The sequence below is a fragment of the Macrobrachium rosenbergii genome, chromosome 54 (genome assembly GCF_040412425.1).
Source record: "Macrobrachium rosenbergii isolate ZJJX-2024 chromosome 54, ASM4041242v1, whole genome shotgun sequence".
NCBI lineage: Eukaryota > Metazoa > Arthropoda > Malacostraca > Decapoda > Palaemonidae > Macrobrachium > Macrobrachium rosenbergii.
This window is the reverse complement of record NC_089794.1, coordinates 35735698-35760697: the sequence shown is the minus strand read 5'-3', so window position 1 is coordinate 35760697 and position 25000 is coordinate 35735698. Positions and strand designations below refer to the sequence as shown.

At 35.1% G+C, this 25000-nt stretch overlaps 5 protein-coding genes across 6 annotated transcripts in view; 4 read left to right on the top strand and 1 right to left on the bottom strand.

The window, feature by feature from the left end:
• LOC136834971 (tyrosine-protein phosphatase non-receptor type 23-like) overlaps window positions 1–25000 on the bottom strand; it is an 84068-nt gene that overhangs the window by 41803 nt on the left and 17265 nt on the right. Inside the window, exons 2-3 of one of the 2 annotated variants that reach the window (XM_067097932.1) lie at window positions 9740–9901; window positions 4407–4610 (exon numbers count right to left, since the gene is read on the bottom strand). The gene's annotated coding sequence lies outside the window, so the exon portion shown is untranslated. The remainder of the gene's footprint in view (window positions 1–4406; window positions 4611–9739; window positions 9902–25000) is intronic. The other variant, XM_067097934.1, reaches the window with a different exon arrangement.
• LOC136834974 (cuticle protein 7-like) lies at window positions 101–1310 on the top strand. Its single transcript, XM_067097938.1, has 2 exons — window positions 101–489; window positions 935–1310. Exons 1-2 carry the CDS (start codon window positions 268–270, stop codon window positions 1217–1219), a joined length of 507 nt encoding a protein of 168 aa, XP_066954039.1. The 5' UTR covers window positions 101–267; the 3' UTR covers window positions 1220–1310.
• Window positions 5870–7253, top strand: LOC136834973 (cuticle protein 7-like). Its single transcript, XM_067097937.1, has 2 exons — window positions 5870–6339; window positions 6916–7253. The coding sequence occupies exons 1-2, from the start codon at window positions 6118–6120 to the stop codon at window positions 7198–7200; spliced, it is 507 nt and encodes a 168-aa protein (XP_066954038.1). The 5' UTR covers window positions 5870–6117; the 3' UTR covers window positions 7201–7253.
• Window positions 10638–12464, top strand: LOC136834641 (uncharacterized). Its single transcript, XM_067097223.1, has 3 exons — window positions 10638–10682; window positions 11329–11583; window positions 12180–12464. The coding sequence occupies exons 1-3, from the start codon at window positions 10638–10640 to the stop codon at window positions 12462–12464; spliced, it is 585 nt and encodes a 194-aa protein (XP_066953324.1).
• Window positions 19989–21943, top strand: LOC136834538 (pro-resilin-like). Its single transcript, XM_067097129.1, has 3 exons — window positions 19989–20005; window positions 20221–20409; window positions 21540–21943. The coding sequence occupies exons 1-3, from the start codon at window positions 19997–19999 to the stop codon at window positions 21798–21800; spliced, it is 459 nt and encodes a 152-aa protein (XP_066953230.1). The 5' UTR covers window positions 19989–19996; the 3' UTR covers window positions 21801–21943.

The following is a 25000-nucleotide window of genomic DNA, read 5'->3' as shown; positions in this document are numbered from 1 at the left end:
CATTCAGCGCTGAAAGGAAAATTGACAGTAAGAAAGTCTGAAAGGTGTAACAGGAGGAAAACCTCGCAGTTGCACTATGAAACAATTGCTAGAGAGAGTGGAAAGTCAGATGGAAGAAAGAGAATATGAACGGAGGCACAGTAAAAGGAATGAAATGGCTTTCAGCTAAGGACCGAAGTGACGCTGCAAAGTACCTTAAGTAATGCTGATTCTTATTTTTTCATTCTTCTTCAGGTGACCTTCATCCTCGCAGCATCCTTGGTCTCCATGGCCGCCGCTGACGTCAGCCTACTTCATCCTCCCCTCCATCATGACATCCTACTACATCCCCACGACGCAGGACACCACCCAACTCCCATCCGGCACGCCCCTCTACGCCACGGGCTCGATCACCATCACCCCTCTCCCGCGCATCGCGGCAGTGTTGCCAAACGCCCGAAGCACGTGCATCATGGCAACACTGACTATGGTCACGAAGACCATCATGATGTAAGTGTTGTACAAATATTGATTTTTTCCAACTTTAGAGTCTTATTGTGAGCCACTGCCGCCTTCACCGGACCGTTACCGTCCGTTGCAAGTCTCATATACGTCTTTATTTTTATTGCCAGCTCAGAGAAAAATATTCAACGTTTTCCATCTTTTTTATTCCTCTTTGAATTGATTTTTAGTTGAACGCCGAAGAGAAATAAGTGGATGATAAAGAATAAGTATATGAGTAAAGGCATTATTCAGTAAACGAGTCCATATAATTTTATTATGAAACTGGTAAATTTGATTTCATAAATGTAACCAAATTGTAAAATGATTATAAACAAAGCGCCACTTTCTTGTAAATTTACAATGAACAACTCTCAAGTAAACATTATTTATAAAAGGTCTAAGGCCATTATCATTATAAGCAAAATATCTTTATATTATTTTCTGATGTTAGTCTCCAGCTCACTACGACTTCGAATATGTTGTCCACGACGAGTACTCGGGCAACCACTTCGGCCACGAGGAGGTCCGAGATGGCTACAAGACCAGCGGCCAATACTTCGTCCACCTCCCCGATGGCCGCGTTCAGACAGTCACTTATTACGCGGACGAGACGGGATACCACCCGACCGTCACTTACGACGGTGAAGCTATCCACGACGTCCATGCCCATGCCCATGGACCTGCGTACCACGCACCCAAGCCCTTCCATCATGCCCCAGTAGACAGTTATCACTGAAGATTATTCCCGCCTGACGGTCGGTTTTCTGTTCATTATTCATCGGCGTTAAACGCGACTTAATTTATCAATTCCTATTTTTCAAGAAACTTTCGAAATAAATCCTGCAGAAAGCACTTATGTATTTTCTTTTCTTCAATATCCTTCTCTGTTCACTCTTTTTATCCTCCAAGCAAACATCAAGTTAGAGGAATGAGATAATAAAATTAAATATATATATATATATATATATATATATATATATATATATATATATATATATATATATATATATATATTACCATTAACTTGCTTGGTATTATGTTACCTTTCTTACAAATCTACACTATTTTTGCAAAGGCAGCCGATCTCGTCTGGTCGGAGTTCGAATGGGTGACCTTTAAAGAATATTTAGTGTCTTTGGAACATGTTCCCCTAGGCATTTTTTTCGACACTTGTAACGGACCTCAGGAGTCCAGGTGAAGCAGCAACAAGCAGAGAAGGGGAACTACTTCAACGAACTTTGTAAGCACCGAATATCATTTTCTTTCCTAAATATATTTCAAAGCAAGAACCACCAACATTTTGACAAAAAAGAAAGATAAATATCGGCGGTGTTGTCGGGTCGAAGGTGATTGACAACCGCCTTTGTCACTTTCATAACAAAACTAAAATTTTACTTTGCTGTTTAAATAAATTTGTATAAAAAAATTTAAAAATAAATTTTTTCCTCTAAGAACAAAATTAATGTTGATTTAAACCGAACACTCAGTAATATAAATATTGTACATACAAATAAATAATCCTATATACCTGCTTTTAACATACACACATGTATAATAAACATATATGTGAATATAACTATTTATATGTATATATACATATATGTATATATACATATATATATATATATATATATATATATATATATATATATATATATATTATATATATGTCAGGCAGGGCAGCTGATCGAGACCACAGGTCTACCCCAAAGCCAAATCAAAAAGTCCTTCAAAAGAAGGCATCGTGCTTTACCCCATACAAAAATGGGAAAAAAGCACGTTAAAAGAAGAAGAAGAAGAAGATGTATATATACATATATATATATATATATATATATATATATATATATATATATATATATATATATATATATATATATATATTATATATATATGTATATACATACATATATACATATATATGTATATATACATATAAATATTTATATGCACATATATAAAATATATATATATATATATATATATATATATATATATATATATATATATATATATATATTCTTTCGACCTTATTAATCCCACTGTATAGCAGGGTCGGGTGCTGGAGTGAACTTTCTCCATCTATTTCTATTCCTTGCAACTATATACAGTATATATATATATATATATATATATATATATATATATATATATATATATATATATATATATATAGATATGGTATATATCTTACACACTCACGGGTCTTGCTATCATTCATCACTGCATTAAGTTTAAAACAACACATAAAACAAAACCAATAACTTCCACACCTATTTACCGGCAAGAGTTTTTAATTGCAAGAAAGATACAGCATAACTGCACTTTGTTTAGCATGTTTACATCCTTCGGTATTTCCGGGAGTTTTGTTTATTGAACGCCTTGAAAACACGTTCGGCAAAATATGATTGTTTCCCGCCATGCTCGGCGTCTTGCAAACAAACCGAAGACGGAAAAGGCTTACAAAGTCATTTCTTTCTGTTTTAAGGCTTTGGAACGATGCTTATGCTGATAAAGACTACCTGAAGGAAGTCACTTCGACTTGTGTGTAATAAGATTGTTTTGGAAGGGAAAAACAATTAAAAACAACTAAAAAATGCGCCGAAGTTTCTTCGGTGCAATCGAGTTTTCTGTACAGCCGCTACACCGTATAATCGAGGCCACCAAAAATAGATCTATCTGTCGGTGGTCTCGCTATAATGCTGAATGAACCGCGGCCCGTTAAACTTTAACTACGGCCCGGTGGTGGTCTATCCTATATCGTTGCCAGAAGCACGATTATGGTTAACTTTAACCTTAAATAAAATAAAAACTGTTCAGGCTATAGGATTACAATTTGGTATGCTTGATGATTGGAGGGAGGATGCTCAACATACCAATTTGCAGCCTTCTAGCCTCAGTAGTTTTCAAGATCTGAGAGCAGACAGAAAAAGAGCGGACAGAATAAAGTACGGACGGACAGAGAAAGCCGGCACAATAGTTTTCTTTTAGGGAAAATTTTAAAAAGCTGCCGAATCAGTTGGTATAGGCCTAGCGTTTGCTTGACCAAGTATCGATGTTACTTTGGCTTGTTATCTACGCGTCACCTACTCCGACGTGTTAGTACTAAACATGACAGAAGTTCCTTGGGACGCCGTGTTTAGTACAGAGCCCTTCGGTGATCAAAGTATTATATAAACCCATTTCTGTATTGTGTGGTCGACAAATTAATAAACGATATCTTCATGCGGCCGTCTACTTGACATTTACTACGGTGTTTAGTACTATACTAGCACCTCGAAGTAGGTGACGCATAGATTACAAACCAAAGTAGCACCCAAGTATCTTTTCCAAGTTGTTACCATTCTTAAAAGCTGTTTTTTCTTTGAGGATATCTTACACAAATAAAAAATACTACTTTTTCTTTGAATCGAAGAATACCAGTTGTTTTCTATGGTTTGTTAACTTTGTCTTGTGGTATTTTCACCAAGTGTGACGCTGTGGAAATTCGCTGACAAACCACATTTGATAAAATACATTGTGTTAAACAACTCTGTCGCTACCCTTATATACCTAAAATAGAAAAATTAATGGCACAGACTGTATCTTACAGTTCTACCTACTACAAATTACAGCAGGTGTCCTTATGCATCACGGTAACAAGTTTAGAATACGAGGCTTGTGACAACCAGTTTAGACCTATAGGCCTACTTACTTCTAAGCATGGTTAATAACAAGTAAGACTTTTTTTTTACTTAAAATTATGTGGCGTTTATGAGATTAACGATGTTCTGATTTCAGAACTAAATTAACAGTTGTGTTTATGTAACACAATAACAAAATGAAAATATAAGTTAACTGGGAAAGCGTATCTACTGCTAACAAGACATTGAGCTGAATAGCACAAAATTGACGGTAAATAAAATTCAGTAAGCATTGTTTACCTGTGAAATGTTATTCCATTTCCTCTCGCAGGATTCCTGTATCCACCTCTGCAATTGTAAGCTGCAACACGTACCAGGATGAAGCCAATGATGGGGAAAAATGCAGGACACACGAAGCACCTCCTCAATATCCTCGGTTCCCGAGTGTCTGGAGACGGCTGTAAGCAGATGCACCCTGGCTGCGGCGCGCCAAACTGTGTAGTACTAGAAAACTTAATATCTCGTTATTATTGACCGTCTATGAATATCCTTTTAAATAATAATAATAATAATAATAATAATAATAATAATAATAATAATAATAACTATTCTGGCATAGTCGTCCTACTCGGCGCAGTTATCCAAGTCTGTTCCTTCTGTCGAAGGCGAGAACATCACCTGTGATATCAGTATTTTTCATATAGGTTTGCGCGTTGTGATGTTTTGTCTCGGCAATTATGAGTCTCCCATATTTTTTTTTTTTTTTTTTGAAGCATTAACTTGGCATATTTAATGAGGTATTTATATATAATATATATATTGTTTATTTATTATATATATACACATATATATACGTATATATGTATGTATATATACACATATATACATGTATATATACACATATATACTAGTTTATACATATAAACTAGTTCATATAAACATGGGAAGTATATCAACCCCCCTAAATCTTGATGTAACGCTATGGACAGAAACATTTCCCTAGCGGTAAAACTGATAATAAATCCTTCTCCCATCTCTTTCGTACTACTTTCAAAATAAGCAAATAATTTCTTAAATTGCCTGTTCGATTACGCAAGGCATATTGTATCAGTAAATACCACATTTATCGATATTTACCGATATCAAATTGTGCCTTACCTTGTCATGGCCATGAAAAGAAGAAAGGTACTCCCATTTCATTCCTAGGGCCAAAACAGAGCCTGACGACATGCACGCATGCGCAGTGAAGGCTTATGACCTCTATAAAAGGCAACTGGCATCATGGGAACAACAGTATCGAATCCGTCTTCCTCGAAGATGCATCAGGTAAGAAGCTCATGACTAGTTGATTATGAGTAGAAAGGGAACAGTTGTAAGCTGAAAAACTGAAGCACAGGGGATGGGAAAACCGGGTACATTGTGGGACAGAATAGAAACAGCAGGTTGAGATACAATGACTGAAATACAGGATGAGGAAAAATTGGTAGATGGGGCCTTGTTAGACAGCTTCGATAACGGGGGAAGGATCAAATCGGTTGTCCAAAGGAAAGAGGAATAAGGAAGTATAGTAAAATAAAGAATAATGGGGCAGATCCATTTTTGAAACCTGGACGAAATGAGATAGGAAAGAACCAGTCGCACGGTTTGGGATTAAGAAAAAAAAATAAAAGTAGAATTCGAGGCCGAGTGATAGGAGCAGACCGATCTCTCCAACTGAAAATTTCAACAGCTCAGTTAAGAAGAGGCAGAAAAAGCCAGTTGGCGGGTGACTTGGAGTTGGAGACCATTTCAGAAGTGAGTGAAGGAAAGATAAAATATGAAACAATTATTTTCAATTTTGTTTTAAAGTGATTTATATAGTTATTTTGATCATGAACAAATTAAGTAAATTTAAAAATAAGTAACTATCTCATATACAAAAAAATTAAACTGTTTGTAATCATTCTATTCCTAATTCTTAATTTTTTCTCCCCTTCAGGTGACATTCATCCTCGTAGCATCCTTGGTCTCCATGGCCGCCGCTGACGTCAGCCTACTCCATTCTCCCGTCCATCATGACACCCTACTACATCTCCACGACGCGGGACACCACCCAACTCCCATCCTGCACGCCCCTGTACGCCACGGGTTCGATCACCACCGCCCATCTCACGCGCATCGCGGCAGTGTTGCCAAGCGCCCGAAGCACGTGCATCATGGCAACACTGACTATGGTCACGAAGACTATCATGATGTAAGTGTTGCACAAATATTGATTTTTTCCAGCTTTAGGGTCTCATTGTGAGCCATTGCCGCTTCATTGGACCGTTACGTTTCGTTCCAAGTTTCATTTACGACTTTATTGTTAATGTAATATCAAACCAGTATGAACATTTCTCAGAGAACAACAGATTTTCAACATTTTCGATTTATTTTAATCTTCTTTTATTAACTGCTCAGTTGAACCCTGAAAAGAATTTAACAAATATTAATTAATAAATACACGAGAAAAGTTATTAGATTAATCATTTAGCGAAAAGTAGACAATGTTATTGGGAAATATTACAGCTGTAAAATCGTTGGTTGTACTGTACAATATGCTTAAGAGGAAATTATCCATATAATATTATTTTGGACTGGTTAATTTTTTGTCGGTAATATAGGTGAACCTATAGTCAATTTGATTCCTTTCAGAATGCAAGATCATTGTAATTAAAGATTTGCTTTCTTCTAAACTTGCAAGCAATAACTTTCATCCAAACATTACTTATAAAAGCACTGAAGTCATTTTTTTACAGGCATAATATCTAAATACTTTTTCTCATGTTAGTCTCCAGCACACTACGACTTCGAATATGTTGTCCACGACGAGTACTCGGGCAACCACTTCGGCCACGAGGAGGTCCGAGACGGCTACAAGACCAGCGGCCAATATTTCGTCCATCTACCCGACGGGCGCGTTCAGACAGTCACTTACTACGCGGACGAGACGGGATACCACCCGACCGTCACTTACGAAGGAGAAGCTGTCCACGACGTCCATGCCCATGCCCATGGGCCTGCGTACCACGCGCCCAAGCCCTTCCATCATGCCCCAGTAAATGCATATCACTGATGATTATTCTCGCCGGACGATCGGTTTTCTGTTCATTATTCATCGGCGTTGAACGCGACTTAAGTTATCAATTCCTATTTTTCAAGAAAGTCTCGAAATAAATTCTGCAGAAAGCACATATGTATTTTATTTTTCTTCAATATCCTCCTCTGTTCACTCTTTATTCTCAAAGCAAACGTCAAGTTAAAGGAATGAGAGAATAAAATTAATATACATATATTAATATTCTTGAATGGTCACCCATTTGAACTCCGACCAGACGAGATCGGCTATCTTAGCCGGTCTCGTCTGGTCGGAGTTCGAATGGGTGACCATTCAAGAATATTTAGTATCGTTGGAACATGTTCCCCTAAGCATTTTTTTCGACACTTGTAACGGACCTCAGGAGTCCAGGTGAAGCAGCAATAAGCAGAGGAGGGAAACTACTTTAACGAACGTCGTAAGCACAAAATGTCATTTTCTTTCAATAAATATATTTCAAAGAAAGAACCACCGACATTTTGACAACAAAGAAAAATTAATATCGGTGATGTTTTCGGGTCGAAGGTGACTGACAACCTCCTTTATCCCTTTCATAACAAACTGGAATTTTACTTTGCTGTTTGAATAAATTTTTATATAAAATAAATGAATAAGTAAATAAATATATTCCTCTAACAAAACAAGATTATTTTATATAAACCGAACACTCAGTAATCTACATATTGTTCATACAAATAAATAATTCTATGTAACCGCTTTTAACATACACACATGTATAATATGCATATATGTTTATATAAATATGTTTATATACATACATATGTGTATATATATATATATATATATATATATATACACTCACAGCTCTTGCGATCATTCATCACTGCATTAAGTTTAAAACAACACATAAAACAAAACCAATAGCTTCCAGACCTACATTTACCGGCAAGAGTTTTTAATTGCAAAAACTGCATTTTGTTTAGCATGTTTACATCCTTCGGTATTTCCGGGAGCTTTGTTTATTGAACGCCTTGAAAACACGCTTGGCAAAATATGATTGTTTCCCCTCATGCTCGGCGTCTTGCAAACAAACCGAAGACGGAAAAGGCTAACGAAGTCATTTCTTTCTGTTATAAGCCTTTGGAACGGTACTCATGCTGATAGACTTCCTGATGGAAGTCATTTCGACTTGTGTGTAATAAGATTGTTTTATAAAGAGCACAACAATAAAAAACAAGTTTCTTCTGTGGAATCGAGTTTTCTGAACAGCGTATAATGCTGTATGAAACTTTCAGTCGTGGTCCATGAAACACAACACGGTCCGGAGGTGCCCTCAACCACGGCCCATGAAATTCTTACCCGCGGCCCATGAAACTCAACCACTGTCCGGTGTTGGCCTGTGTTTTTGGTACCTATGTCGGTGCCAGGAGTACGATTATGGATAACTTTAATTTTATTGATGCAAGGGGATTCTAATTTGGTAAGTTTGATGACTGGAGGGTCGATGATCAACAAACCAATTTGCAGCCCTCTACCCTTAGTAGTTTTTAAGACCTGGGGTGGACACAAAAACGTTAGGACGGACAAAGAAAGCCGGCACAATAGTTTTATTTTTAGAAAATTAAAAGCTGCCGGATCAGTTAGCATACGCCTAGCGTTTGCTTGACTAAGTGTCGATGTTAATTTGGCTTGTTATCTACGCGCCACCTACTCCGAGGGGCTAGTACTAACCATGGCGGCAGGTCCTTGGGACGCTGTGTTTAGTACTAGCCCCTCAGTGATCAAAGTATTATATAACCCCATTTCTGTATTGTGTGGTCGACAAATTAATAAACGATATCTTCGTGCGGCCGTCTACTTGACATTTACTACGGTGTTTAGTACTAGCACCTCGGAGTAGGTGACGCGTAGATAACAAGCCAAAGTAGCACCCAAGTATCTTTTCCTAGTTGTTACCATTCTTGACGGCTATTTCTTCCTTGGTATGTTAAAAACCTAAACTAAACCAGGATATGTTACACAAATAAAAAATACAAATATTTTGTCTTTGAATCGAATAATACCTGTTGTTTTCTATGGTTTGTTGACGTCATCTCGCATTCTCACCAAGTGTGAAATTCGTTGACAAACCACATTTGATAAATTACATTTTGTTAAACAACTCTGTCGCCGCCTTTATGTATCTAAAATAGAAAAATTGATGGCATAGACTGTATCCTACAGGCCTACCTACTACAAATTACAGCAGGTGTCCTTATGCATCACGGTAACAAGTTTCAAACACGAGGCTTGTTGACACAACCAGTTTAGACCTATAGGCCTACTTACTACTAAGCATTCTTAATAACGAGTAAGACTTTTTTTTTACTTAAAATTATGTGGCGTTTATGAGAATAACAATGTTCTGATTTCAACACTGAAATAACAATTGTATTTATGAACCACAATAACATGATGAAAATATAAGTTAACTGGGAAAGCGTATCTACTGCTAACAAGACATTGAGCTGAATAGCACAAAATTGTCGGTAAATAAAATTCAGTAAGCATTGTTTACCTGTGAAATGTTATTCCGTTTCCTCTCGCAGGATTCCTGTATCCACCTCTGCAATTATAAGCTGCAACACGTACCAGTATGAAGCCAATGATGGGGAAAAATGCAGGACACACGAAGCGCCTCTTCAGTATCCTTGGCTGCGGCGCACCAAACTGTGTTGTACTAGAAAGCATAATATCTTGTTATTATTGACCCTCTATGAATATCCTTTTAGATAATAATAATAATAATAATAATAACTTTATTCTATTCTATTTTATTCTTCTGTCGAAGACGAGAACACCACCTGTGGTATCAGTATTTTTAATATAGGTTTGTGCGTTGTGATGTTTTGTCTCGGCAATTATGAGTCTCCCATGTTTTTTTTTTTTTTGAAGCATTAACTTGACATATTTAATGAGGTCGTATATGCTGTGTACTTATATATATATATATATATATATATATATATATATATATATATATATATATATATATACATACATATAAATATATATATATATATATATATATATATATATATTTACGTATATATATGTATTATACACATATATACATGTACTGTATGTGGTTGTGCATAAACTAGTTCATATACACAAGGGAAGTATATCAACCCCCTAAATCTCGATGTAACTGTAAGGATAAAAACATTTCCCTCGCGCTACTTTCAAAATAAACAAAAAATTTCTTGAATTGCCTGTTCGATTATGCAAGGCATATTGTATCAGTAAATACCACATTTATCGGTATTTACCGATATCAAATTGTGCCTTACCTTGTCATGACCATGAAAAGAAGAAAGGCTCTCCCATTTGATTCCTACGGCCAAAACAGAGCCTGACGACATGCACGCATGCGCAGTGAAGGCTTATGACCTCTATAAAAGGCAATTGGCATCATGGGAACAACAGTATCGAATCCGTCTTCCTCGAAGATGCATCAGGTAAGGAGCTCATGACTAGTTGATTTTAGGTAGAAAGGGAAGTGGCAAACTGAAGCACAGGGGATGGGAAACCGGGTACAATGTGGGACAGAATAGAAACAGCAGGATGGGTCACAATAACTGAAATACAGAATGGATGAGGAAAAATTGGTAGATGGGGCCTTGCTAGACAGCTTCGATAACTGGGGAAGGATCAAACTGGTTGTCCAAAGGAAAGAGGAATAAGGAAGTATAGTAAAATAAAGAATAATGGGGCAGATCCATTTTTGAAACCATGAAGAAATGAGAGAGGAAAGAACCAGTAGCACGGCTTGGGAGTAAGAAAAAGAAATAAAAGTAGAATTCGAAGCCGAGTGATTGGAGCAGACCGATCTCTCCAACTGAAAACTTCAGCACCTCAGTTATGAAGAGGCAGAACAAAGCCAGTTGGCGGGTGACTTGAGTTGGAGGCCCTTTTAAAAGTGAATGAAGGAAAGATAGTATGTGAAACAATGATTTTCAATCTTGTTTTACAGTGATTTATAGTTATTTTGATTATGAACAAATTACGTAAATAAAATAAGTAACCATCTCATATAAAAAATATAAAACTGTTTGTAATCATTTTATTCCTATTCCTGATTAATATTTTTTCTTTCTTCTTCAGGTGACATTCATCCTCGTAGCATCCTTGGTCTCCATGGCCGCCGCTGACCTCAGCCTACTTCATCCTCCCCTCCATCATGACACCCTACTACATCCCCATGACGCGGGACACCACATAACTCCCATCCTGCACGCCCCTCTACGCCACGGGTTCAATCACCACCGCCCATCTCACGCGCATCGCGGCAATGTTGCCAAGCGCCCGGAGCACGTGCATCATGGCAACACTGACTATGGTCACGAAGACTATCATGATGTAAGTGTTGCACAAATACTGACTTTTTTCCAACTTTAGGGTCTCATTGTGAGCCATTGCCGCCTTCACTGGACCGTTACGGTTCGTTGCAAGTCTCATTTACATCTTTGTTTTTAGTGTGGTCTCAAACCAATACGAAATTTCTCATAGCCAGCTCAGGGGAAAATCGATTTTCAACATTTTCGATTTATTTTAATTTTTTATTTTATATGACTGCATAGTTGTACCCTGAAAAGAATTTAACAAATATTAATGAATAAATACATGAGAAAAGTTATTAGATTAATCATTAATTATGCGAAAAGTAGCTAATGTTATTGGGAAATATATAAAAGAGTAGCTGTAAAATTGTTGGTTGTACAATATGATTAAGATGAAAATATCCAGATAATGTTATTTTGGAGTAGTTAATTTTTTGTCGTTATTATAGGTGAACCTAGTCACTTTGATTCCTTTCAGATTGCAAGATCATTGTAATTAAAGATTTGCTTTCTTCTAACCTTGCAAGCAATAACTCTCATCCAAACATTACTTATAAAAGCACTGAAGTCATTTTTTTTACAAGCATAATATCTAAATACTTTTTCTCATGTTAGTCTCCAGCACACTACGACTTCGAATATGTTGTCCACGACGAGTACTCGGGCAACCACTTCGGCCACGAGGAGGTCCGAGATGGCTACAAGACCAGCGGCCAATATTTCGTCCATCTGCCCGACGGACGCGTTCAGACAGTCAGTTACTACGCGGACGAGACGGGATACCACCCTACCGTCACTTACGACGGAGATGCTGTCCACGACGTCCATGCCCATGCCCATGGGCCTGCGTACCACGTGCCCACGCCGTTCCATCATGCACCAGTAGATAGTTATCGCTGATGATTACACCCGCCTGACGATCGGTTTTCTGTTCACTGTTTATCAGCGTTGAACGCGCCTCTCTAGATACGTGTAACTTAACAGCAAAAACTAAGTTATTTTTGTCACTAAATATTCAGCTATTTGGAAGCCTTTGGATGATCTTTGGAAGAATTTCACAGGCTAAGGGTAAATCTATTATTTTTTCTTGTTGCTTATGCAAGTTTTTGCAGTAGATTATTTAAAAAAAAGAACGTATTGTTAATTCATTTCGTTTGTATTAGCTTGTGAAAAATCCATAGCAAAATTTGCTGTTACTTTTCCTATAATATCTGAATATCTTTTCTGAAAGCAAACAAATCTTTTTCATATTTACTGTGAACAAATTTTGGAATAAATTCTAGGCACTGCTGGAATAAATTCTGCGTAAACAACATTGTTTTTTTCTACCATATCCTTCTCTATTTACTCATTTTATCCTCAGAGTAAATTTTTACTTCATGGAAATATATGTATGTGTGTGTGCATGTATGTATGTATGTATGTATGTATGTGTGTGTTGTGTGTGTAAGGATGGTGGCGATCAAATGAGACTTAATTGTCCTTTATTAGAGATTACAGTTCCTCATTGGACGGGTTGGTATCGTTCTCGGCTAGCACTCTGCTGGCCCGCTTTCGATTCTTCTGCCAACCAATGAAGAATTAGAGAAATTCATTTCTGGTGATAGAAATTCATTTCTCGTTATAATGTGGTTCGGATTCCACAATAAGCTGTAGGTCCCGTTGCTAGGTAACCAATTGGTTGTTAGCCACGTAAAATAAATCTAATCTTTCGGGCCAGCCCTAGGAGAGCTGTTAATCAGTTCAGTCGTCTGGTAAAACTAAGGTATATTTATTATTAAAAAGTGTTAATGGGGGTTTTTGTTGAGGCAGAGTCTCCCCAAGAATCCCTCTCTCCCATCTCTAACTCCCGCTGTTTTCACACAAACTCCATCACAAAAGATCAATTTAACAACACAGTTGATACTAAAGATGATACAGAGGTGACTGGTACATGATGATAAAATACTTTATATATAAGTATTGAAGTATTTTTCAAGATAATAGAGGGTATGTGGCAACTTTTTGTACATGTGCTCTCATTCGTACTTTCTATGTCACAAGGACAGAACGTGTAACACTCTTGAGAACTGCCCGAGACCTGAGATTCCTTCAGGTTTAAGTAATAAGCGTCGACGTGGTCAAACAGCAAGAGGGTTTGGGCTACGTGATCTCACCTTTCACTGCCTTTACAGAAAAACGCTTTCTGCCATATTTCGACATCACAATTTTTTCAACTTTATTGAGACAAAGCTTATCATGTTATATAGTCAGTTCTAAACGTATCCACAAAAATTTATTAATGTGCCACATCGTTCTTATATATATATATATATATATATATATATATATATATATATATATATATATATATATTATATATATATATATATATATATATTAACTTTTATCACTTACACAGTTGTTCTGTGCATTAATACAATTACTAACAGGACCTCATTAAAACTGGATGGTATCTAGCGGAAATACCATCCAGTTTCACTGAGGTCCTGTATAGATATATGTACAATATATATATATATATATATATATATATATATATATATATATATATGATGATTAAAAAGCCACAATAATATAATTGATAAATTGTATATTTTAAGACATAAAAATATACAAGAAATGGGATAAAAACGGAGCTTTCGACCGTTTGCGCAAACAGTCCTCTTCACCAACTGAATCAAAATACTAGTTTTCTTATTAAAAAGACACGTTTAAAAGAATTTTAGTGATACTCGATCAAGAAAACATCGAACTCTCTTTCAGTGTGGACTAGGCAGTTATGTAATGGCAGTTTCCCCGTATCTGTGGGCCAACCGTCGTGATCTTCTTATGGCTGTCGTTCGAGCGTACGGTGCTCATCACGGGTGACTAGGTGGTTCGTGGGCAGAGAACGACTTTCAGCATCGGTGCCTGTTGTTTCTGCGGCAAATCGACAACCTGTATGAGGAAGACACAGTATCAGGGCCTCGAGAAACTGCCTGAAATTTAATTTTTATGGAATGACAGACTAGCCTGTCTGTATGTAGGTCCTCCTGCGTAAAGGCTTTATTGCCCATCTAATGTATTGCAAATATTTATGTCTGGTCTATATATAGTATTAGCTCCTTGAGGGCGCTGTTTTGAGCAGTCCTAACCGCTTTTATGTTCTTGCAATCTGATGTTCTTCCCTCTACCTGTCTCCCAAAATAAAATAAATTACAGAGCTTGCATTTTATAGAACACTCCTATGTCTCTCTTGTTACTATCACTATTAATTCTGTGGCTATTATTTTTTGAATTTGGATTTGATTGAGTTTTCAAAATGAGAAGGCTACTTTAACATTACCTGTACTATTGATTAACTGGGCTGTTGATTTTAGTTTTCGTGATATCACGAAAAAACCAAAATCAACAGCCCAGTTAATCAATAGTACAGGTAATGAGAAGGTTACTTTAACATTACTCAACTATTGATTGACTGGGCTGTTGATTTTAGTTTTCGTGATATCACGAAAAACTAAAATCAACAGCCCAGTTAATCAATAGTACAGGTAATGTTAAAGTAGCCTTCTCATTTGAAAACTCAATCAAATCCAAATTCAATAAAAATAATAGCCACAGAATTAATAGTGATAGTAACAAGAGAGACATAGGAGTATATTCTATAAAAATGCAAGCTCTGTAATTTATTTTATTTTGGGGAGACAGGTAGAGGGAAGAACATCAGATTGCAAGAACATAAAAAGCGGTTAGGGACTTGCTCAAAAACAGCGCTATTGCTAAACATTGTTGGGAGAATAATCACGTCATGGATTGGGAGGAGCTAATACTATATATAGAAGTAGTCACGTAGGCCATAGAAGGGTAGTGGAGGGGCTTTGATAAATATTTGCAATACATTAGATGGCATAAAGTTTACGCAGGAGGACCTACATACAGACAGGCTAGTCTGTCATTCCATAAAATTAAATTTCAGGCTTCGAGGCCCCTGATACTGTGTCTTCCTCATCTCTCCCGCACAGGTTGTCGAAGTGGCATTTGCTGCAGAAACAACAGGCACCGATGCTGAAAGTCGTTCTCACCCACGAACCACCTAGTCACCCGTGATTACGCTTGAACGACAGCCATTAAGAAGATCACGACGGTTGGCCCACAGATACGGGGAAACTGCCATTACATAACTGCCTAGTCCACACTGAAAGAGAGTTCGATGTTTTCTTGGATCGAGTATCACTAAAATCCCTTTTAAACGTGTCTTTAATAAGAAAACTAGTATTTTGATTCAGTTGGCTGAAGAGGACTGTTGCGCAAACGGTCGAAACTCCTGGTTTTTATCCCATTTCTTGTATATTTTTATGTCTTAAAATATACAATTTATCAATTATATTATTGTGGCTTTTTAATCATCATTTTCGATCACGATATAGTGATGCTCCACAGTTATATATATATATATATATATATATATATATATATATATATATATATATATATATATATATATATACACATATATATGTGTATATATATATATATATATATATATATATATATATACACATATATATGTGTATATATATATAATATATATATATATATACTGTCATTAACCTTGCTATATCTTATGTTGCCTTAATTATACAATATTTTCGTCATTATTGCAAGAGAGACCAGATTTTGTCTGGTCAGGGTTTGAGGGTGTGCCCATTAATGAATAACTAGTGTCGTTAGTACATACGTTCCCTTGAGCATTTTCGACACTTGTAACGGACCCTAGGAACCTAGGTGGAGCTGCAACAGGTTATGACGAATCCAGTCAAGTCAAATGAGGGTGGAGTTGGCAAACGCAGAGACGCCTCTTAATGTAAAGGAAGTTATAGGACTCAGGGAAAACAAATAGTGAAGAGAGACTTCCACAGCTTGGCAGTGGGTGGAAAGAACCATTCTCCGAAAATATTATTTATTAGTTCATTGATTTGCCAGTTTTGGAATTCGTTCATCTCTTCCGTTTTCCTTGTTCTCTGTAACTTTCCTTCAGTACCTGCAATCGATTGACAACACTATAAGCGACTGACTGATCTGAGGCCTACCTGATTTTTCAGGGAATCGGATTAAATCATCCCTGTCTTAGTTGCTCTGGCTGAAATCGAACTCTGGTCTCTCGCTGGCAAGGAATCATACATACATATACATATTTGTATACATATGTATATATACACTTATTATGTATGTGTACATTATATATATATATATATATATATATATATATATATATATATATATATATATTTATATATATATATGAATAATGTAAATATGCAATTTTTCACCTTCCACTTTTATTTTTGACCTGAATAAAGTGAATAAAATAATCACACACGACTCAAAAAGAACAAAGACATAATTAATTTCCACACAACAGTGAAGTCTTATCTGATATGTAAATGTATTTTTACATAGCTTATTATTGCAGTCTTATTCAGTGCATAAATGTAATCTTAAGTAACATGCAAACCTATATTCATATACGAAATATATATATATATATATATATATATCTATATATATATATATATATGTATATATATATATATATATATATATATATATATATATATATATATATATATATATATATATATATATATGATCTCATGCAGTACACAGAGGTAATCTTATGTTAGGAAACATATTTCCTGCTTGACTGTGAAAAGTAATCGACCAATTCCCTCAGGAAATTGAGGTAATTATTATAATAATTACCTCAATTTCCCTCGTATTTTGATTGAAAATTCATGTAGTAGCTACACTGATTAATTTCCTACTTTTATGCTTTCCCTAACATTCGCTTTGAAGCGCTGCTCAATCACACGTTTGAGGGAGTAAATCTTCCTGTATCCAACAATGTAAAACTCTTACAGTCGAAGAAAGGACGTGTTTGTAGGTATTTCTCGTTACTTTCCTGTATCTGTTATATATTTGTATATATATATATATATATATATATATATATATATATATATATATATATATATATATATATATATATATATATATATGTATATATATGATATATATAATATACATAAATATTTATACATTTATATTATATAAATAAATATATAAATTTATATATACTATATAAATATATATATATGTGGGTGTGTCAGTGCGTGTGTGTGTATGTGCGTGCGTGCGCGTGGGGGTGTGTAATTATGTAGCCAGGCTCCTACAGATCCACCTATCCGTTTTCATTTAGCTTTTTCATAGTATGAAGTTCGATAAAAAATAATAACATCGTCATCTTTATATTAATTAGACTTACGTTTCATCTCCCTTCGGTCTCTAATCACGAAAACATCAGTAATTTGCAGATTTTTGTCACCTATTCCTTTTTAAATCCTATGCTCAAGTCGCTTTTGATTTATATTTTTCAAGACAAGCTTCGACTTTTCTCGCCTTTCGTTGTCTCGCAAATTGGAAACTTTCCAGGGGTTAGTGTTGCCACCTCTGTGGTCGATGAAAAGGAAAGGTATTTGTGCTCATAATTGGTGTACATTCTTAAGCAAGCACTCTGCAATTTATACACACACACACATAAGTATAATATTTGGTCGACAACATACACAGGCGCGCGCGCGAGTAACAATTAAATTATACGCACTGAAATCTAGTTCAACGGTTTTGTGACTATTGGAAAGGGCATTTTCTAGAGCTAAGTAACATCAATATATTTGTTATTCGATGAGGACAAGATAATCTACTGTCATGAAAGCAGGCGTAAATGCCAAAGTAAACATACGAAGATTAATTACACTAATTTACAGTATTTGATTTTCTTGGAACAGTTCAGAGCTAACGAGTTTTACCTTGAAACTATTAAATTGGTCTCTGATATTCGTAAGAATGCTATAGTATATCGTGTAACAGGAAAAGAATTATTGTTTTTTTGGGGGGAGAGGGCCACGTGCCAAGGAATGGGCATCTCAGCACCCTTATTAAATCCTTGTCTTCACCCAAAAAAATTATTAAGAAAGGAAAAGATTTGGTCTGTAATTTAAAGCAAGATATAGAATGTGATAATGATGGCTAAAAAAAATCCCATTCACAGAAGCGGATTTACTCAAAGTGGGTCACATGTGCAAGAGCCTGATCTGCGACCTTGACCTTTCTTTATACATGGTTATTTCAAAATGAATGAGAGGATATATTCTGCAACTTTTTACCTTCGACCTTTACATTTGACCTTGACCTTGTTTCATACAACTTGAGATGAATTCGATAATTCATACAACTTGAGATGAATTCGATAATTCGTTTTTCAGGACACTGACCAATGGCCTTAATATTACTTCATAAATTATTATTTCATAGATATATCCTTCAGTTACTATAATATTTTCATGCTTACTTAAACATAGATTGAAGGCTTTAAATGAAAAATATTTTTTGTACCTTGGATATATCACACTGCTAATTTAACGCATTTTAAGAGAATATATAGAATTTCCGTAATAAGTGTAATATAATAATAATAAAATAATCATCATCATCATCATCATCATTATTATTATTATTATTATTATTATTATTATTATTATTATTATTATTATTATTAATTGCAAGACAGTCAGTGAGTGATTTGCTATCTGTCTAATTAACCTTTCCGTTGCTATAAAAATAATGAATAGTATCTAATTGCAATTTTGAATTTTGTTGAAATAATAAAAATTATTTTCGATATCAATGGAAAAGTTAAATTAGGCAGATAGCAAATTGTTCACTGACTCTCTTGCAACTAATAATAATAATAATGATAATACTAACAATAATAATAATAATAATAATAATAATAATAATAATAATAATAATAATAATAATAATAATCATAATAATAATAATAATAATAATAATAATGAAAAAGAACTGTAGTAATAATAATAATAATAATAATAATAATAATAATAATAATAACAATAATAATAATAATAATAATTATAATAATACCAAAATACTAATAATAATGAATTATTAATCAAATAATAAAATAAACAAAAAATAATTAAAGACAGCAGAAGAGCAATAAACGAAAAGAAGTCACCTGCAATCAAAATGGTGACTATTAATCATAATCTAAAAGACTCCCTGAGACATTTCTCGGTTCGTTCTCAAAAGACTTAACACCAATTCCACACTCGCGTATTCTTAAGCTTTCTTTCCAACACGGCCCTAACTTGGCCTTAATAGATAATTGCGGTAGCCTTTTACCCTCAAAGGAAATTAAACCCTTCCAAGGCCATGAAAAAATAAAAATAATGACACCCACGGTCTTATTAGCGAGACCAAAATACCGGGCAAATGTAACCGCGCATGCGCGGAGAGCCGGCCGTACAGGTATAAAAAGAGGTGTCGTGATTATACAGGTACAGTCTAAAGCTTTCGTTCTCGCTATGAATCAGGTATGAAACGCAGTGTCTTTGTTGTGTCTGCAAGTTCTTGTAGTTTATTTGTTTTTCTTTAATAATATTACGTCAAGTTTACTCATTTAATTTTTCTTTAATAACAGTATGTCAAATTTACTAAATTTTTGTAACAACTGTACGGAAAATTACCAATTCGCTTTATTACATCACTTAAATTTAATGGAGGTTTTTCTTCCTCTTATTCCTTCCAGGTGACAATCCTTCTGGTTGTGGGCGTGGCCTCCTTGGTGGCAGGTGAAGTCGGCTTACTTCACTCTCCGGTGCATCATGGGAGTTCCTTACTCCACGCCGGTCCTGTAGTACACCACGACGTCGCGGTCGGCCACGTCAAGCCTCTTCTCCATGGCAAAACCGGTTACGGCCATGAAACTTACCACGCCGTAAGTATATCGAAGGATATATATATATATATATATATATATATATATATATATATATATATATATATATATATATATATATTATATATATATATATATATATATATATATATATATATATATATATATATATTATGTGTGTGTGTAAATATATAATATATATATATATATATATATATATATATATATATATATATATATATATATATATATATATAGGCATATTCATCATCATTTTCTTAGCGCTTTATGCAAAGGCCGACGGGATGGCAACTTCTTGAGCTCACCTAGCCAAAGCCGGAGAAAAAGTTAAATAACAGAAAGAGAGATATGTTAGGTTCCAACCCCAAGGAACTGTTAAAAAAAAAAAAAAAAAAAACTACTGAAAATGGGAAGGTTTTGTGTCAGGAAACACGGAAGCAGACTGTGAATTCCTTACTGGCTTTTTAAGAAGAGAACCAGCAGCCATGCTGAGATGATTTAAGAAATGTATTTCTTCTATACATTTTCCCTCAGTGTTTGAATTATTTGACCTGCTGAATTCTTAAATACTACCTTTATTTTCATCTAAGCATTGTCCGTTATTTGCGCGTGTATTTTATTCCGTTCGCTTTTTTTTTATCCTTATTCATTTTCTATCTTTTGCATTATTCTGTTCACGTTTACGTGACAGGTTAATGATTATTATCATGTTCAAAGAGAATGTTATATATATTAATAATGATAAAAATAACAATATTATTTGTCATAATGATAACAACAACGATTTTATTTATTTATTCATTATATTTCCTGGTTCTTGCCCCTTAGGAGGGCAGTGCCGTCAGTGCACCTCATACGGTGCACTGTAGGCATAACTGAAGGTTCTTTGAAGCGTCCCTTCGACCCCTACCTGCAACCTCTTACATTACTTTTACTGTACCTCCGTTACTATTCTCTTTCATCCATCTTACTTTCCACCCTCTCCTAGCAATTGATTCATAGTGCAACTGCGACGTTTTCCTCCTGTCACACCTTTCGAACCTTTTTACTGTCAATTTCCGTTTCAGCGCCGAATGACCTCATAGATTCCAGAGCTCGGTCTGTGGCCTAAATTCCATATTTCATTCTGTTTTATTCCTGGTTTTCAGATCCCAGCGGCGTACAACTACAACTACCTGATCCACGACGACTACTCGGGCGCCCATTTCGGCCAAGATGAAGTCCGCGACGGCTACAAGACGGAAGGCAAATACTTCGTCCACCTCCCCGACGGGCGCATCCAGACCGTCACTTATTACGCCGACGAGACGGGATACCACGCCACCGTCACCTACGAGGGAGAAGCCCACTACGACGAATACGTGCCCAAACACGCCCCTGCCTATGTGCCCGAACCTGCCTACCTGTAGTTGAAAGGGCGTTGCAGCAGCAGACTGTTTTCTGCTTATTTTGCATCAGTTGTGAACGCACCCCGTTGGGTGCCTTTCACTTGTAGATAATTGTAATCTCTATAATTATTATTTTCCTAAATTTGTATTTATGAATTTAATGCTATTACGTCTATTTTATTAAATAAGCTATAAAATTAAAGTGTGTTTATATTATCCGAAATTATAAAGATTTAAGTATATATATGTATATATATACATTACATATATGTATAAATAGGGCCTATATATATATATATATATATATATATATATATATATATATATATATATATATATAAAATAGTATTTCCCGTCAAAAAGCTGACGGATTAATAAGGTAGGATTCAGTTGATTCTCTCTACTATAACATGATTTCTACAATCCTTTTTTTATTATATATTGCACCAGGAAAGGATATCATGATTTGGGTGCGTTTTACTTGTAGATAACAGCAATTTTTATGATAATTAATTTCCTAAATTTATATGAATGAATTTAAAGCAAGTACGTCCATTTTTATTAAAAAAGCTATAAAATCAAAAGGCGCGCATATAGTATACGAGATTTTAAAAGATTTAAATATATATGTATGTATATATATTAGCCCCCTCCCACTCCCCGCAGAGGGAAGGTATTATACAACCTACCTCCAAACTGGGAGTCATATTCTCTCTCTCTCTCTCTCTCTCTCTCTCTCTCTCTCTCTCTCTCTCTCTCTCTGCCATAACTCATAAACACTGAGGGCCACTGAATTAACTCTCGAGTTACGAAAATAGACTTTATTTTGAAAATCTAACAAAGCACTGATTGGTTAAATGAATAAGTCACACTGTCTTCCAAAATCCGAACCCGAACATAGAAAATGGGATCTTCACGCACCTAACAGGGACTAAACTAAAATCTCCCACACCATATCACCACTGAACAAGTCAAGTCCAGGCAGTTAAAATAAGTCTTCAGTCGACATGACCACCACTCCATCCTCTCATGCCCTTCAACCCAGGGCATTGTGCCCCTTGACATGAGTTCACACAGACTCGTCACTGCGAAGGAAGAAACATCCCATAAATAACCAGAAGAATTGAAATGACATGAGTAAACTGGTAATAAGAGGAACCACATAAAAATAAATGAACACAAAAAACGTAAAATCAGGTAGCAAAAGGAAACATAATTTCACTCGGACCTATAAAACAAAAAGAACAGTCTCACAAAAACTCATTACTCATTTCCGCAAAACTGGAGGAACCCATCTCCAAGAAAATCAGATGCACTGCTCAAATTGAGCGTTGCGACAGCTCAAGCTCCAATATTAAGTTTTCACATATTTTCTCTCCAGCAAGAGTCATCATGACCAACACATGTATGCACTTACTTCCGGACACGTTTACTCTTCGCCGGGGAAAGATCCATGATGACAAATGGGAAAAATCCGGTACCCACAATGCAATACGGGTCAACGACCGTCACACCCTGACACGTGTCATATGGACCTTCGATCACATCTGAATCACACCTCGAGGTATTGCTTCGGGCGAGGTTAACCTTCACAGAAATGATAAGTTTCAGTTTTCAAAATGCGAACGCGACAAAACACTCGCTGTGTTCACGTCCCATTCATTAGAAAGTTCGCTGAACCAGTGATATACCCACTTGCAGAGTCGCTGAATAGACATATGCATCATACTGTACATATTTAATATATATATCATACATATATATATATATATATATATATATATATATATATATATATATATATATATATATATATATAATATATATATATATATATATATATATATATTTGTACTTTATATTTATATATATATATATATATATATATATATATATATATATATATATATATTGTACATACATTTATATAATATATATATATATATATATATATATATATATCATATATAAACATATATAAACAGAACTTTCCACATAAAGGCTGACGGATTAATGAGGTTGGACTTAGTTGATTCTCTATAATATAATAGGATTTCTACAATCCCTTTTCATTATATATTGCACCTGGAAAGGATATTATCATTTGCTGAAATGCAAATGGAAGAATGATGAAATCTTCCCTAATCGGATGAATGAGCAATTGAGCCCTATTTTTGAAAAATTTTAAAAATCCATGAGGATATCTTTGACAAATGGAAAACAATTACCTATTGCTGAGGTAAATCTATAAAAAAACTTTTATTATTCTTGATAAATGGAATGAATTACAAAGGAAGGAAAGTATTTTAAAGACTAAATTTTCAATTATAGAAAACAAATTAGCTGAAAAAGAATAAAACAAACTTAAAAGTCGTTCTCAGGAAAAAAACGACAAACAGGACTCGATTCCATCATCCGAATTATAACCGCCGTAGGGGGTGCACTGCAGACATTACTTAAGGTTCTTTACAGCGTCCGTTCGACACCTAGCTGCAACCCCTTTCATTCCTTTCACTGTACCTCCATTCATATTCTCTTCCTTCCATCTTGCTATCCGCGCTCTCCTAACAATTGATTCGTAGTGCAACCGCGAAGTCTTCCTCCTGTTACACTTTTCAAACCTTTCTACTCTCATTTTCCCTTTCAGCACTGAATAACCTCATAACTCCCAGCTCTTGGCCTTTGGCCTAAATTCTAAATTCGATTTCCATTCCAAAAATCCCCAAGAAATCACATAACACATACGGAAAATCTAATAAAGAAATAACAATAACCAATAAAAAGAAAATAACACAAAAGGAATTACGAACGAAAGGATGACAACTGACAACTGATGATAATTATGGAACGAAGAGAATAAGTGTATGCACCCCGCTAAATAAACAGGAGAACAGTAGCACATCATTATAAAGAGAGCACAGAGCAAATAAAGAGGAGAATAACGCGCTGGAGGAACAAAAGTGAAGCAATCAGTAATTATTGACAATGCAGATCATGATTGCCTTATGATGAGACAATGGAACAATGGACAATTAACAAAGACGGAAGAAAAAAGAAAGACTGATGCAGAGGAAGACAACGAAAACTTGAAGTAGGAAGGAGGAAGAAATAATAATAATAATAATAATAATAATAATAATAATAATAATAATAATAATAATAATAATAATAATATAAAAAGAAAAAGAAGAAATTGATGATAATAATAATAATAATAATAA

Coding starts and splice junctions, on each gene's coding strand:
- LOC136834973 (XM_067097937.1), top strand. CDS start 6,118: ATGGCCGCCGCTGACGTCAGCCTACTCCATTCTCCCGTCCATCATGAC. Junction 6,340..6,915: donor GTCACGAAGACTATCATGAT/GTAAGTGTTGCA, acceptor TTCTCATGTTAG/TCTCCAGCACACTACGACTT.
- LOC136834974 (XM_067097938.1), top strand. CDS start 268: ATGGCCGCCGCTGACGTCAGCCTACTTCATCCTCCCCTCCATCATGAC. Junction 490..934: donor GTCACGAAGACCATCATGAT/GTAAGTGTTGTA, acceptor TTCTGATGTTAG/TCTCCAGCTCACTACGACTT.
- LOC136834538 (XM_067097129.1), top strand. Junction 20,410..21,539: donor GCCATGAAACTTACCACGCC/GTAAGTATATCG, acceptor CCTGGTTTTCAG/ATCCCAGCGGCGTACAACTA.
- LOC136834641 (XM_067097223.1), top strand. CDS start 10,638: ATGGGAACAACAGTATCGAATCCGTCTTCCTCGAAGATGCATCAG. Junction 10,683..11,328: donor CTTCCTCGAAGATGCATCAG/GTAAGGAGCTCA, acceptor TTTCTTCTTCAG/GTGACATTCATCCTCGTAGC. Junction 11,584..12,179: donor GTCACGAAGACTATCATGAT/GTAAGTGTTGCA, acceptor TTCTCATGTTAG/TCTCCAGCACACTACGACTT.